The 16,752-nt window shown below is 41.5% G+C and overlaps 1 protein-coding gene across 1 annotated transcript in view; it reads left to right on the top strand.

The window, feature by feature from the left end:
* Positions 1–16,752, top strand: part of DENND4C (DENN domain containing 4C) — a 114,402-nt gene that overhangs the window by 78,757 nt on the left and 18,893 nt on the right. Inside the window, exons 18-25 of the mRNA XM_073345479.2 lie at positions 1,575–1,703; positions 2,503–2,647; positions 3,012–3,158; positions 5,820–5,945; positions 9,019–9,153; positions 10,697–11,853; positions 14,114–14,294; positions 15,920–16,029. Coding sequence (XP_073201580.1) covers positions 1,575–1,703; positions 2,503–2,647; positions 3,012–3,158; positions 5,820–5,945; positions 9,019–9,153; positions 10,697–11,853; positions 14,114–14,294; positions 15,920–16,029 — 2,130 coding nt within the window. The remainder of the gene's footprint in view (positions 1–1,574; positions 1,704–2,502; positions 2,648–3,011; positions 3,159–5,819; positions 5,946–9,018; positions 9,154–10,696; positions 11,854–14,113; positions 14,295–15,919; positions 16,030–16,752) is intronic.

Genomic DNA, 16,752 nt, shown 5'->3' on the forward strand with positions numbered 1-16,752 from the left:
TGAGATTATTGGTGCAGAAAGCATCAACCATCCACCTAGGATTCTGCCAGAGCGAGCCATCTTGAAAATAGCATCATATAGCTCTTGTAAATATGACTATATTTTCAGGTTGTAAGTGTATTGGGAGCATCTGTCGCTGTCCAATGTAGAATTTATTCTACAGGGCAGTACTGGTTACAGTTGAGTGTGTGTTTGTTTTGTCCTCAAATGTCTATTTCAAATAACAGTGGGCTGTTCTGACTAAAATGTACACTTTGAGTGTTTTTAAATTTGCTGTTTGAAGTAAACTATGTAGAAAGTGTGACCAACATGTCAGACATGGCTGTAAAATAGACTAGTACTATTCTGGATGGCTCAGAGGTGAATATATTGAAAAAGTCCCTTGATCTAAAGCCTCTTATCTCCAGGCATATAGGAACTACTGATCTGAGTTGAATTTGAACTAGAAATTATTCTGTGACTGCTACTTGGCCTACTTGAAATTAGACTAATGGTCTCAGTACATTCCCAGTGGACAAGTTTTTTTCACAAAAACCACTTCCACAGTTGCATTAACTAGTAACCTCATACTGTGCCTCATTAGAGAAACCCAGAGATTTAATGGGCATAGAGACTGGGTTTCTCTCCCTCCTGATCCAGGGTTGAGGCACCTTGGTAGGACAGTGTGGGGAAACTAGTACTGAGGTTGCCTGTGCTCTACTTGCTCTTTGGTGAGAGATTCACATACTATTTTTGCTCTTACCGTTACTCTTCCATCATATTTAACATAAATGTGGATTGCTTTCACTGTTCAGAAAGGTTTCTGTGCAAAAACAATCATTGCTTTTTTGCTATTTTCTTGCTTTGTGTTTCAGTGTGAAATGAGATTGTTTCTCAACAGGCTGTAATTTACCATAAAATAACATTTTGAAAGTTATTTTCACTAATTTCTCTAAAACCACTAAATATGATCAGTTTTAGAATTCAGTGATTGATTGATTTTTGGTAACAGTGGCTAGTATTCTGTAGCTTTGCACAGAAATAAGCGTTGTGCAAAGATAATTTTACTATCTCATTTTAGTGAAGGGGCGATCCTTCAGGGCATGGATTGAATTTAATGGGGGTAGATATGTTTGTGACTTTGGGCATACAGATTCTCACACACCAAATTTTAAAAGGCACAAAAACATTAATTTATTGAAGTCTGAAGCCATGCTAAATTTAAAGGATGATGATGATACATATTTTTAAAATGTTTTACATTTTTGTGTTACTCACATCTGAAGCAGGATAATCCTTAACTTGAAAATAGCTTTCCCTATAACTTGTCCTCTTCCATCTGGGAATCAGATATGTATAATGGAGTAAATGTGAGTATCCTTAGCAGTGTTCCCTGACGCCATCATGACTGTCTTACTGATTAACTTGTGCTCCCTCTCCTGGCCGTTGAGGATTCTATATTGAATAGTTGCTTTTGTGTGCCTTTTCTCTCTTGTGGACTTCAACACTTGTAAACTAGGTCATGTTTTGGTGCCTAATTCGCTTCAGAATGTTCCTTAAAATTGACCATATTATGGGTTTCTCAATCTTATCAGGTGTGCTATAGAGTTGTAATGCAGCTCTGCGGACTTTGTGGTCATCCTGTTCAGGCTGTGAGAGTCCTATTTGAAATGAAAAATGCTGGAGTACAGCCAAATGCGATCACCTATGGTTATTACAACAAGGTAAGAGATCTCTTAATGAAGCTGGGGCAGGTAAGCAGTCACTTACTTGTCATTGTTGTCACTCTCATTGTCTTTGTCATGTCTTCCTCAGATGCATTGTGGAGGCTGATACTCTTGAATGGTTTTCATGTCAATCTTCTTGCTTTGTTTATTGGCTGGCTACCTGATTGGGCTTGCTGGATACACAGACTTAAAATTTACTTTTCATGGCTCTGTGCTTATATCACTTTTTACATTTTTCTGTATGTATATATGTCTGAGAGTTCTCTGTCTGAGCTGGTTAACCAAATATGCTGCTGAAATTTAACTGCGGTCTCTTCCAATTTTTACCATACTTAAGTCTTGGAACAGGACCATAATTAGGGTATATGGCTGAGGATGGGGGATCGAAGAGGTGGTGAAGCTGGGAGTAGACCTCCTTTTTTGGTGAAGGGTGCAGTTGTGGATCTCTCAAAGTAGCAGAAGCTGAGCGGGAATGTCTCAGTGCAAGTAAACCACTCCAGCTGAAGTCCATGGGAGCAGAGGGCTTAGTGGGGCTCTTGTTGGTACTGCATTGTAAATAACAAATATGCATTCCATGGTCTATTTAAATCATGCTTTTCACAATCGAATGTTAGTCATTCAAGACTGGTGCTCTGTGTACAACCTTGAGACCAGGGGAGAAGGGCTTTTAAAAAAAAATCCAGTTTTAAAATGTTTGCATTTCACATCTTAAAAGAGAGCAGTTTTTCTGTAGAGGGTGAGAGAGGGAAAGCTTACTGACTAAGCAGTTACTACCATAATGCCTTTGATTTTGCAGGCAGTTTTGGAGAGTCATTGGCCTAGCAGTAACCGCAGTGGTATCTTTCTGTGGACGAAGGTACAGAATGTGGTCCGTGGTGTAGCACAATTTCGGCAATGCCTAAAAAAAGCAACAAGGAGCTCACAGGTGTCTGTGATATCAGGTAATGTATAAATAGTGACTGAAATAGGCTCTCTTCTGCTGAACTAGGGTAGGATGTGCATGCTAACGACTGCTGCGAGTGTGATATATTGTGTGTGTGTGTGTGTGTGTGTTCTAAATGCTTCCAAGTCAGGAATGTTTTTCTCAAGTGCAGAAAAATGACTGCTGCCAAGTTCATGGTCAGTGGTATGAGGGGGTGTCTCGCACTGAGAACTAAATTGCTTTGATCTCTTACTCTATAGCTTAATTATATTTATGGAACTGTAAGTATCTGTGTGAGCTGGAAAGGTTTGATTGACTTTATTTAAAGTTTGACAAGTTTTCAAACCTTTTCTTTACTAACTGGCTCTTGTTCATATCTCTAGCTCCTCGGAATGCCACGGGTGGAAGTGATGGGGACACGGTGAGCCATGGTAGCGTGGATAGCTCTAATGATGCTAACAGTGGGGAGCACACACTCTTCGTCAGAGACTTAGTCAGGCTTGATTCCATTGATAATCACTCGAGCACAGGTACTAGAGTCTGCTGGGTTTCACGACTAACAGTTCCACCGACAGCAAACTTCTCTGTCCTCTCCTGCTGATTCTTTCCCCCTTAAACACTTTCCCCCTCTTCCTGAGGTGGTGCGATATGAATGGCTGAATATACTTGTAGAAAAGGAAATATACAGTAGTTGCAGGATATTCCTCTTTATTGCACATTGGTACTCCATGCTCAATGTAGAGTAAACCATGGCAGAATGACTAACTCTTTAAACTTATTTTTTGTACTTGTATTGCTGGTGAAGCAGTCACATGGTCCATATTTTAATTTTGTGACAGTTTTTTTTTTAAGAGAAATCTCCAAGCCTTTAATTATGAGCATTAGCAATTCTTGCTGGCAATTACTCATGCACACTAATGATAAAATCTACTGGACTAAAATAAACTTTGTGTGTAAACTCTCATTTGTGTTTACAAGTGAGGGTGAAAAAGTTGCTCAGACATAATTGGAGACCATTGTTTTCAAATCTCTCTTTAATATTAATTGAGGGTAATTAAAATTCCAGAATCTGGTATGTATGTTTGATCACTGTAGTGCATACTTTTCAAATTACAGTTTGCAAACTGCTACCATGGTTTGCAGAACTTCAGAATTAAAATTGTAAATTATCTGAACTTTATCATACATATAATCTTTGGGAGAGTGCCTGAGACTGGAAATACTTTTGAAAAGCCAGAGAGAAGCTCTGCACTTAATATGGTGTGTACTCTAACAGACAAATTAGGATGAAATAATTCACCCCCAGAAAATTACCTGAGGTGACAGTTACAGTTCTTCCTTACTGTAAATCTGATTATACCCCAGACCATACATTCAACTAAACCTCCTATATATTCGTGCATCACAGGACCTATTGTGCATATGATTGTCGCATACCCTTTTTCATTTATTAATATCTTGAATCTTCCTTTAAAGAGAACTTGAGACTGATTCCTGAGCTGTACCTGATGTACTTGTCTAGATGACTGAATTTTCCTTCTCTCTGCTCTTTGTTACTCTGCTTCTTGCTCTGCGCTCTCTTGGTGCTGCATTTGTCCTTGACTGTCATGGTGTGGGGTGCAGACTTGTATGGTGTGAAGCCTTGGATGCACATGTGCATTAATTCTGCCTTTTGAGTGTTACTGCTGCAGGTAAATTTCCCATTTATTGATAGGATATTTTCACTTATGTGCAAGGAGGGTGTGGGGGGAGATTTCTACATGGCTAAAGTGGTGATAGAAGAAAATAAAGATCAAAGGATGTCTAACGTTCTTACTTATCAAGTTGCTTGTAGAATAGATGCAAAACATACATTAATTGTTAGTGACTTAGGCTTTTTAACTCTTATCAATGCTCTTCTCCATGTATGTTCTATGGAGATAACATGATAGGTATGGTCTTATATCAGGCATTCAGAGCAAGTTTGTTGTTCAGCTTTGTAACTAAGGAGCCGTGCGAAATTTCTTTGGTACTTGAGGGTAATTTGCATTGTACCTCTGTGTTTTGAAACAAGCTCATGTATCCAAAGACTTGCTAATAAGCAGGTTTAGGAAATAGATCTCAACATGCTGTATGTTATGCTATGGAATGAGTCCCATCTGTTCTCCGTTAACACTATTTCCATCATAAAAGTTCCTTTTTGGGTGCAAAAAGAGCACAGATGTTATGATAGCTGAGTTTTGGGTTTCTGTAAAGTTGACGAGCTGTCTAGGCTGAACACTTTATAGTAACAAGGTGGGTGAGGTAATATCTTTTTTTTTTTTTTTTTTTTATTGGACCAACTTTTGTTAGTGAGAGAGACCAGCTTTTGAGGTCTTTTCTTCAGATCTTTTCTTCAGGCCTGGAAAAGGTGCTGAGTATGTCAAGCTAAACACAAGATCAGACACAGAGTTTAGCATAGGTAGTTAGCATATATATTATAAGGGACCATTCAAGGTGGAGTGGCCCATTAACATGCCTGTAGTCTAGAACAGAAAGTGGGTAGTGGGTTACAGGTTGTTGTAATAAGCCATACATCCAGTGTCTTTCAGTGACCATGGTTTTTAGTGTCTAGCAAAGTTACAAATTTAAGCTCCCAGGCTCGTCTTTTGAAAGTGTTGTGCAGATTTCCTTTGAGGGTTAGGACTGATGGCTTTGTGAAAAGTGTGCACGCCCAGGTGATATACTGTGTGTTGTCATTTTTCTGAGAGTTCATTCCAGAGCAGAGTGATTGTCTGGTTTCTGTGGCGTTTGGTTCTGGTTCATGCAGTGTATAAAATTTATCAGTCATCCCTCGAGACTTTCAAATGAGCCTTTCAAATGAGCTACCATAGCGTACTGGTGGGGATGCACTTAGCAAATTCTGTAGTGTACAAGTCATTTTGAGAGTGTACTATACTGTAGTGTATTGTAGCAAATAGACTATTAAACCTAAAATAGGCTTTTTCATTCCTGTCTTTGCTATTGTTTTCTGGCTTTTACCATTACCAGTTCAATACTGTGTGTGTGTTTTGTGTGCTAGGCATTGGTGATCTCCTGACTCAATTTCTTTTTTAGCAAAAACTAGATGTAGCACAAACAAGTTGCACTTAAATATGTTAATAACATGCAACAGAATTTCTCAGTTTAAAACAGAAAACTGTTAGACTACTTGCTTGTATTCTTTTCAACAGGGGGTCAATCAGACCAAGGCTATGGATCCAAGGATGAACTCATAAGGGATGATGGAGATAATCTTCTTGCAGCTGAGACACTAGCAGAAAAAGCTGCTTCTTGTAAAATGGAAGACCTAACAGGAGGTCAAGTATTTAGATATACATTGATAGGGGTTTCTTTTAAATTTGTCCAATCCATTTAAAACATTCACAAAATTACAGTCACCACATGATTGTCTTTTATTATTCTTTCTTGTTTAATTGATCCCTTGGATAGGAAATAAAGTACAGCTATATCATATCTGAGTTGCTGGCTTGAATCCAATCCGTGTCAGTAATGACCACAAACAACCATTTGTTAATTAACTCTTCTGTGGCCTAAGTCCAGTTCCTAAATCACATTTGGCACTCTTATCTGCAGAGAAGCAAAGCACAGCATGGGTGTGGATATGATTCCTCTGGTTTCACCCTGTGTCAGGGCTCATAGTTAAGGCTACGTTTATGTCATGGAGGTCATGATATCTGTTTGAGCCCCAGGGGCTCTCAGGACTCTGGAGCTGACAGCCAGTGGGACCCTGGCAGGGTTTCAGCAAAAGGAGACAGCAGCGACAAGAGATAGGGGTCCTGAAAAGTTCCAGCAACAGGTGACAGATTCCTGAGGGGGCCCTCCTCAGGGTTCCAGCGACAGGCGACAGCCTCGCATGGCGAGAGGGGGACGCCTCAGGCGAGCGGCTTGGGTGTCTCATTTTCTCTTTGGGAAATATGGTCACCCTGCAGCTCCCAGCCGCCATGGGCTGAGGGGGAACCCCAAAGCTCCCAGCCACCATGGTGGTGGGGGAAACCATGGAGCCGCAGCAGCAAAAGTCACAGACAGGTCACGGCTTCCGTGAATTTTTGTTTATTGCCCATGACCTGTCCATGACCTTTACTAAAAATAACCATGACAGAATCTTAGCCTTACTCGTAGTCATAGAATTTAAGACCAGAAGGGTTCCCAAATGGTCTAGTCTAACCTCTTGTGTATCCCAGCCTACCAATAACGCTCAGTACCTCTGTACTAAACCCAACAACTGAAATGAGACTGAAATATTATCATAGACTAGAATCATAGACTGTCAGGGTTGGAAGGGACCTCAGGAGGTCATCTAGTCCAACCCCCCGCTCGAAGCGGGACCAATCCCCAATTTTTGCCTCAGATCCCTAAATGGCCCCTGCAAGGATTGAACTCACAACTGTGGGTTTAGCAGGCCAATGCTCAAACCAGTGAGCTATCCCTCCCCGAGGAGTCTTACCCATTGATATACCTCCAATAATAGTTAAGTTTGTGCTGTCATTGTCATGTTACTCTGCTTTGTGAGCAGAGAACATCAGGATTATCAATCTGGCAGTTCCCACCAGCACTAAATTCATTTTAAAAAGAAATATATTTAAAGCTGCCATATTCGATAAAATGGAGATGCCATGGCAGAATGTGTGTGACTTGACCAAGGCTCCATTGCTCTTTATAAAGCTTCTAGACCATTCACGTTGGTATGTTAGTGCTTATCAGTGTTGATGGATATACTTAGGGCATGTCTACACTACAAACTTAAGTTGATCTATGTTAGGTCAATTTACAGCCACTGCAGTGGTTCGTGTCCGCACTGCCCTCCTGTTGGTGGTACACATCCTCAGCAGGAGTGCTTCCACTGACTTAAGAGGGGCAGTGTGGAGGGCTGAGAGCCTGGGCTCTCAGCTACATGCCCACCAGGAGCCCGGCTGCCTCCCTCCCCTCTGGCTCTCTGCTGGGAGCCCGGGTGGCAGCTGAGCTCTAGCTAGAGCCCCTGACCTGCTCTGGGGTGATAGCCCCATCTGTAAGCCCAGGTTCCTTGTCAATTTCATGGTTCCAGCCAATGTAGGTAGCCCGCAGTGTATCATCCTGATTACACCAACATAAGTCCTATGCCTCCCATGGAGGTGGAGTTATGATGTCGGTGTAGGAGGGCACTTACATTGGTAGGAGCAAGGCTGTAGTGTAGACACTGACATAATAAGGTCAACATGAGCTGTCTTACATCAACCTAACTCTGTAGTGTAGACCAGGCCTTGATATCTAGCATGATAACCTTCTACATTATTCTGTGTAAGACTAGAATCGATAGCCCACTTCTTAAAACTAATATTGCCTTTCATCTTCAAAGTGCTTTATAAACATTAATCCTCACAACACCCAAGGCAAGTAGTTGTTCCCTAAATACTGAAGCTAAATGATTTGCTCATGATGTGGTCCCCTGGATTGGTCAATGGAGTAGAATTTAAGAGACCTGGGTTCTAGTCCCATTTCTGTCATTGACCTGCTTTGTGACCTTGGAGAACTCCGTTTTCTGTCTTGTCTACTTAGATTTTAAGCTCTTCACTGCAGTGTCTACCTCTTACTATGCGTTTGTAAAGGTGTAGCACAATGGGGCCCTAATTTCAGCTGCGGTCTCTGGTGCTACCATAGTACAAATTAGTCGTAGTAGTACTAACATGGATGGAATCTGAGTTAGTGAGCTCTAGAATCTTTATACTAGCTCCCTGTCCTGTGCTTAGCCATGCTTTGCATGGAAGCCTACCATATAGGTCCAAGGTAACTTGATGTCACACTTAGGTACTGCAGTTGTCTTTCAGTGTCAGAGTGCCTCAGAACAATGGCTGATGTTGTCTACGCTAAGAATGATACCAAGGCACAATACAAGTGAAGAACCTAATTATCTCTTGGTTTTATGGGTCCTTTTCTTAGTTTTCTGTAGACATTTTCCTGTAGTTTGAAGAACCATCTATTTTTTTCTTTTTGAACATATTAAACTGTAGTTATAGGCATAATTTGTGTGCACCTGCTCTTGACTTGTGAAGCAATTATTGCTGTTCACAATAATATAATCACTTATACAAAATCCATATATGAAGGTCTGAGAACGTTTGTTCCCTCTTTTGCTGTATGCCGCCTGCAATACTTCATCCACACAGTGCAGCTGGTGAGAGAAAAGCTGTTCTTATAGAGGCAAATCCTGCAGACTGTGGAATGTATTGAATTAATTACAAGAAATGCTCAGTGCCTAGAAGGATTGGCATCTGTGGGCACTGTACTAAGAAGAAAACCGCTTGTACATTTTGTCTAAAATGTATCTTCCAAAACAATGCAGATCAACTTATTTGTTTAGACAGCATAATTAAAGATGGGTTTTTCTTACTCTAGAGGTTGGTGGTACTGGTGAAAAGCATCAGCAGAGTGCAGAACCTCACAGTTCAGCAGAACCACCTGTGTGGGGAAGCAGTATTGTGAAAGTTCCATCTGGCATTTTTGATAGCACTGGCAGGAAAAACAGCAGTGGTGAGTTACTGAGTATATTGTTTAACATAACTGTTATCAACAAAATTTGCAACTGCCTCTGGCTTCTTGTTGTTTGTTTAACTTGGATGTTTGGTAAATGGAATCTTGAACTGATAATATGGTCCCAGGGACAAGACAGTGTAGAGGGGAGTCAGGAGACTTGGGCTGTATTCCTTGCTCTGTCACTGACTTGCTGTGTGTCCTTGGGTAAGTCATTTCACCCCTCTGCTCCTCTGTTTTGTATCTGTAAAATGGCAGTATTTGCCTTCTCCTGTAAAGCAGTTTGAGATCTATGGATGGAAAACGCTATGTAAGAGGCAGTATCGTTGTTGTTACTATTGCTAATTGTTGGTGAATGGTCTTTTGTCCCGACAAGTGGAATTACCAATTACTAGAAGACACCATTTTAACTTTAACGTTACTATCTGGGATTTGCAGAGATGCAGCACATGTGTCACCTTACTGTGAAGACCCATGGAGTGGACATTCTCTGTCCTGTGATAGGAATACAGCTTACTACCTGCTCCCCAGCCTTGGTGGCAGGGACAGCTGCAAGAGTCCCAGAGTGCTAGGTCAGCATGTAATTGGTGTGGGAAGACTGACTCAGGCGGTGGTAAAGCACCTCATAGACTTGCTGCACACGACAGCTAAGGGAACTGACAGCTGTTAAAGGAACAGACAGAATCAGTGTGAGATTGAGACACATACAGAGCTAAGCACCTAATGGAATCCCATTGAAGTAGAGTCACTATACCCACTAAGCAGTTGTTACTGCCATTAAGTTTCATTAGGCTTACATTAATTGTCTGGGTAATCCTGACTGAAGTGAAGTGTACTGTAATATTCAGAGGTTTGGTGCTGTCAGTACAAAGGCAACTTTAGGCATAAGCTAAGAAGGAGGCTATTAAAGAAGGAATCTGGAGTAGCGCTAGGACTACCATGGTGAGTTCATGACAGATCAATCCTGAATTGCCCTTCTCCAGTTATGGTGGTCCTTTCTCCAAAAGCATGTATCTGTGTTCTTGACCTATGCAGTAGATGTCTTGGGGACTTAAAGACTCCACAGAATTATTTGTCCTGCGTGCTTCAGTGTTGTCTTAGAAGCAGCGCCACAGCCGATGCAGATAAACCCCACTCTTCTGAGAGCTAAAAACACTGGCAATAAACCGAGCATACAGAGGGTGGAGTCCACCCTTTTTGGGAAAAGAAATGATGCAAAGGGAAGCAGGTGGGCCACTGAGCTTGGTGGAAAGAGGGAGTGACAAATGTCCATCTTTGCTTGGGTGCTGCAGCCTGCTCATGCAGGCTAATAGTATGCATCAGTAACTAAAGCGCTAACTTTAACTTTAATCTTTCCACACTTAATTTGTGACTCTGGTACTTTTTAGAATTGCTCTAAAGTATATTTACCGCTTTCTTATTAGGAAACTTGTAAAATTTTTAAATAACCCAGACCATATGACCTTTATTTAAATTATTTCCTTAGCAGTATATGTTGGGGGGAAACAAGGTATTACATTAATGCCATGTGCTTTCTTTTTAGGAACTGCATCTAGCCCACTCTTTATAACTCAGGATCCAGTTGAAGATTCAGTCTTTAATGATGCTTCTCCCAAGAAAACAGGTGAAAAAGGGCAGAAGAGGCAAAAGCTCTTTTCAGAGAGGAGCTGCAGTTTTAGCACTGAAAGCAGAGCAGGTATGCTGCTGAAGAAAGGCAGTTTGGACTTGAGCTCTAGTGAAATAGCGATAATGATGGGAGCAGATGCCAAGATCCTCACAGCAGCTTTATCCGGGGCCAAAACTTCACCCCCTCACACTAGTAAATCCAGTAGCTTTGGCAGTATGGGTGACCAGCAGGTCTCTGGGCGGAGTGGCACCAGGACTCATGTGAGCGAAGGTGCTGAGGAACTAGAGCATAAGTCGCCTTCAGTGCTGGAGGAGCCTGAGGAAGGGCAAGAGCACCTTGAGAATGGAGGTGAGGACAGTGCAGCCAAAGCAGAGAACATTCACGCCAAACTTCTGGATGGTGATCAGCCCCCAAACCAGAAAACAGATGCCAGAGATGCAGTGACTAAAAGGAATAGCTTCTATGGAGTGATTAAGCCTGTTGAAAGGGAAGATGTTGAAGTGGGCTTGGACCCTTTATCTTTGCTGGCTACTGAGAGTATAGAACCAAAACCCCCAGAGCCTGAAGAAAAGATTGTGTCACCAGTTGTAGCACGTAATCTGGCAGATGAAATCGAAAGCTATATGAATCTAAAGAGCCCCCTGGGTAGCAAGTCTTCCAGCATGGAGCTCCACAAGCAAGAGAACGGAGAGGCAACAGCCTCTAGTACACTTGATCGCTCCCTAGAGAGGAGATCAAGCCTACCTTCAGATTCTGTCCCACCAGCCCCAGGGAAGAGTGAAAATCGGAAAAGTCCTTTAGTTTCCAGGTCTAAAACCTTTACAGGGAGACCAAAGCAACAAACCCATTCACGAGTCCAAAAGGAGAGGCCTTCATCATTATCGGTGTTGGGTCGCTCTTCACAGCATGGCTCACTGGGGTCTGTGGTAACAAGTTTATCCAATCTGAAGCTGGACAATATACTCTCTGGACCGAAAATAGATGTTCTGAAGTCTGGAGTGAAACAAGCAGTTAATGTAGCCAATAGGATGTGGGGTGCTGTAACCTCACAATATAACTACTCGGATGATGAGGCAAGTAGATTTTAGTTTGATACTTCCTGTGTAGAAGGGGGCATTGCTATTCAAGATATTTGACTATTTAAGGTGCCTTATTTTTCATAATCTGTTTGTTCAATTTTTATTTTTTGTTGAGTCAAGCATAATTTTTTGGCTTTTTTTTAAGTGTTCTTATAGCACTAGAGATGAAAACTATGGCCTGTCATCCTCAGCAATTGTTTTATTTAAGAAACTGTGAGCAAAAATCACTTTAAAGTGGTCATCATTTATCAAAATACTGCATGAAACCAGATCAAGACTTATTACATTATTATATGATACTATATGTGATTTTTTTTCCCCAAGGGCTTTTGTAGTGAAGATAAATTGAATTCCAGAGTTTAAAGAAGCTAAATTGGTGGTAGATTGGGGATTTAAAAACAGAAAGTTGGTAGAGGACATCCAGGCAGTATGATTAAACAGCATCCTTCAGGAAATTGGAGACGACAAATTAGGAGAATGGGGAGAGGGGAGGGGACTAAACTGATTCAAGGGGAAGCACTAGAACTCAATCCAAAGGGGAGGCATGATTTTTTTAATCTATTCTCTCTCCTTCCCCTACCTCCCAATGCATGTTATGTCTTTATATCTGTAAATTAAATATATTCCCCTCTTGAAAAGACTCTTGATCCAATTTGCCTCTCTAGCTGCTGTCTCTCTCTTTCTCCTAAGTTTTCTCTCCAAATTCCTGGAGCATATTATTTACTCATGCTGCCTGGATTCCCTCTCTTCCAGTTTTCTAATCCCCACCAACCTGGCTTCTGTTCTTTCCACTCTGCTTGAAACTGCCCTAACCAAGGTCACTATTAATGTCCTTTTAACTAAATCCAAAATGCACAGCTTTTTCCTTAGGACGGCTCTACGCTGGGAGTGCGGGGGATCTATCTAAGTTACGCAACTTAAGCTACGTGAATAACACAGCTGAAGTGGACGTACTTAGATCTACTCACTGTGGTGAGTCAACAGCTGATGCTCCCCTGTCGACTCCGCCCGCACCTCTCGCTCTGGTGGAGTACCAGAGTCGACAGGAGAGCGCTCGGCGGTTGATTTATCGCGTCTAGACTAGACACAATAAATTGACCCCCACTGGATTGATTACTGTCCATCGATCCTGCAGATAATGTAGATAAGCCCTTAGTCGTCTTGATCTGTCTGATGCCTATGAAAATTATCACTTACTCCTTTTCTTTCCTTCCTCACTTGGCTTCCATGACTGGGTTTTCCTGGCTGTCTTTCTACCTTGCTGATTTTTCCTTCAGTATTTGCTTCATCATTTCATCTCCCATCCTATTTTGGCATCCCTCAGGCGTTCTGCTCAGTCCCCGTCTCTCTTTGTATCTCAGCAACCTCCCCTGTGCCGAGAATTCTGCACTATCAAGTCTTGCATCTTAAATAGCTGCCTCTCTGTCCTGTCCGTCTGGGATGTCACATACAAACTCTGGCTATTCAAACCTGAGTTTCTTATTCTTTCTTTCTCATCCTTGTCCTTTGTCACCCTTCTCTGCTGTTTAACAACTACACTGTTCCCCTTGTCTCTCAGGATCACAACTTCTAGGTCATCTTTCTGACTCTTCCCTATATCCAATATCCAAAACTGTAACTTGCTTTTTTTGGTCTTTCTGCCATTCTCCTCTGTCCCTTTCCAGTCTATCCAAAATGCAATTGCTCAAATAATCATCTTCTCCTGCCATTTTAACTGTTGTTACTCCACTCTTTAGATCCCCTTTTATTTCCTTTTACCAGAAACTCAGTTTGTCCTCACTTCCAAGGCCCTACAAACTCTTGCCCTCACCTATGTCTGTGCTCTCCTTTACTTCAACTACCATTCCTTTCTTTTTATCCTGCTTTTGCTCTTGGTTCTCCCCACCTTGGACTTTGCACCTGTTTTTCTCCCTGATCCCTGCGCCTGGAAACAATCAATGTTCTGTTTTGTCAAGAATATTCTCATCCTTCAAATCCTTTCTTAAAACTCTCTTCTGTCCGCTCTCTTTACCACCAGTAGTCTGCAGTGTGCTTTCTTCCATGAACGCTTGGCCAATGTGTTTTCTTGCCTGTATGACTTGACTCAGTTGTACTGTGTGGTCAGGGGATGAGACTTAATCTGTTTTGTAAAGAGTGTAAACCTATAGTGCTGCATGAATTACTTTTAATAATGATTAAATGGCAAAGAAATACAGTACATGTAGTTCTGGAAATATTGGAAAAAAATGTTAAGTTCCTTCTTTCTGAATTAAAGGAAGAAACCCATCGACCAGACTTCACCTTTCCTGCTGGTTTTGAAGATCGTATTTTAGGAGACAGTCTGTTACCAAAACCAGGAATCCCTGGGTTGGTAACCAGTGAACTCACACAAAGCACTACCAGTCTTGGCAGCAGCAACAGCAGCGGAGATGTAGGAAAACAGCACTACACAACAGGTTTGAATTTTTCCTTCCTAATTCACTATTTTTGGAACATAATGAAAAGGAGAAGCTGTTGTTCATCAGTACAAGAGTGAAATGGCTCAATGCAATGGGATCAGTAGCACTATCAAACGAGAATTTATCTGCAAATGTGAGTTGATGCATTTTGGAAAGACAAATAGCCTTTTCTTGTAGGTACGACATAGTGAATACATCTCTTTGTTATGTAGAACGAAATATGTTCATAGTGCTTTGTACAAGATGGTCAGCTATAACAGGATTTCCTGAGTCTGGAGAGCCAGGAAGATATTACATCTTTTCTTTTTTGTCTAATTCTTATAGCTATGCTAAACCTACTTATTCATGTAAAATCAGCTTTCTATACATGAGTACGCCCAGAATATTAATATTAAAAAATGAGCAGCCAGATTTTCCAAAGAGCTCTCATTTAGCCATCTAAATGATGTGGCCAGATCTTCAAAAGTGCTCAGCACCATTTTGAATAATAGGAGCTGCTGGGTGCTGAGTTGTTGTGAAGATCTGAAGTGGTTACTGGGTATATCTAAGTATGTACATTGTTTGGTGTCTTATTCTCAATTCTAAAACTGAATGAACCGTAATATCCTCAGTGACTAGGATTACAAACCACTCTGGCCCAGGACAGGAAGGGGCTAATGGTCTGTCCTGGATATTGGGCCTTAAATTAGCCCCATCCTACAACATCTACTAGAAATGTTAAGTCTAGAGGGAGGGCCTTCCACGTATTGCTCATCAGAAGGGAATATTATATAAGGGAGAAGAGTCAGGTTTGGAGAGCAGGTGCCCTAACCAGGGGAACGCACATGCCTAGAGGGAGATGGGTTGCAGACCTAAGGATTGCAGCCTGCAGATGAGGGAATTCCTTGGAAAGGAAAGGCTCCGTCAAGACTGCCCGCTGTGAGTGGCAGAAGTTGACCGGGACTCTGAACAAATGGGACTAATGGGGTTTTCCTCTCTGGAACTGATCCCAGCCTATACTCCACTTGGGCAGCAGGATTTTGAGGGTTTTGCTAGGGTAGTTTTCTTTATTCACCCCCCCCCCCCAAAAAAAAAGTTGACTCCACCCCCAACCCTTAATATCACCCACAGGCTTATCCTAGTTTTTGGCTCAGCCATGGCCAGTGAGCACCTGATGTGACACTTGCACCCCTAGCTTGGTGTTTCTTCTCATTGGTTTCATTTTCTTGTTCTTTGTGTGGGTATATCAATATTCAAGAGATATAGGCATTATACAATAACAAATACATGGACAATTCATTTTGCTCTTCAGTTTCCTTTCTCTTTGGTTAAATCTGTTAGACGTATCATTCCTATCACTTTTACTTTTCCCCAGTTTTCTTGTGCCAATATATATATTATATAATATATTTATTAATGATGCACAAATACTACTTGGAAATGCTGATGGCAAATACGGACTCTATTGTAATGTTTACATAACAATATTACTGCTATAAACTTACTCATACAGAACCTTGGAATGAATTCTTCTGTAGTGTTGGCAATGTCACTTTTTTTTCCCCTGTGTTAGTGAAACTTTCCATTTGAAGAAAAATAAACTTCACTTACTTTGGATAAAGAATCTAACTACTCCTTTACAGGTGAGGTTTCATTCCCGAGAAGTATGAAAGGTCTGGACTCTGAGAAGTCAGAACATGGATCCTCCCACAATACTAGTTTGTCCAGCATCTTCCAGAACTGTGCAATGGAGGTAAAATGATGTCTCAGTTTTGATTTAAAAAAATATTTTGGTATGAAGAAACACACTCAATACACGGGCTGCTTATATTCTCATGATCCAAAATGCCCTTTCATTCTGTTAACTTCATTAGGAGGAGTGCAACACCTTTCAGCGTCAAATCCTACAATAATTTAAATACAAATGAATTTAAATAAACAAAGGGGAGGAACAACTAAGTTCCCTCAGAATCATTCTTCTTTGATAACTACTCCTTGTTAAGGCCATGTCTACACGTACACTGCTGTGATAGATGCAGCGGGGGTCGATTTAGCAGGTCTGGTGAAGGCACGCTAAATGAACAGCAGAGTGCTCTCCGGTTGATGACTCCAGTTCTCCATGGAAACGAGAAGAGTAAGATAAGTCGAAGGGAGAGTGTTTCCTGTTTATGCAGCACGGTGTAGACACCATGGTAAGTCGACCTATGCTATGTTGACTCCAGTTACGTTATTCACGTAGCTGGAGTAACGTAACTCAGGTAAACTTACTGAGGTAGTGTAGACAAGGCCTAATGGGAAACTGAATTAGTGTGCTGCCTTCAGCATCTCCCATCGCTGCCTATTGGTGCATTTTTACCTTTTGTTTGATGTCTACATACTAACACAAACAGCTTTGCCTCATGATAGCAGTTCCTGCAACTCTTTCAGTTCAGATATCTAGGACCCAAACAGTCTCTCTTTTAAACAGTATCGGGGG

This window comes from Lepidochelys kempii, chromosome 5 (assembly GCF_965140285.1).
Source record: "Lepidochelys kempii isolate rLepKem1 chromosome 5, rLepKem1.hap1, whole genome shotgun sequence".
NCBI lineage: Eukaryota > Metazoa > Chordata > Testudines > Cheloniidae > Lepidochelys > Lepidochelys kempii.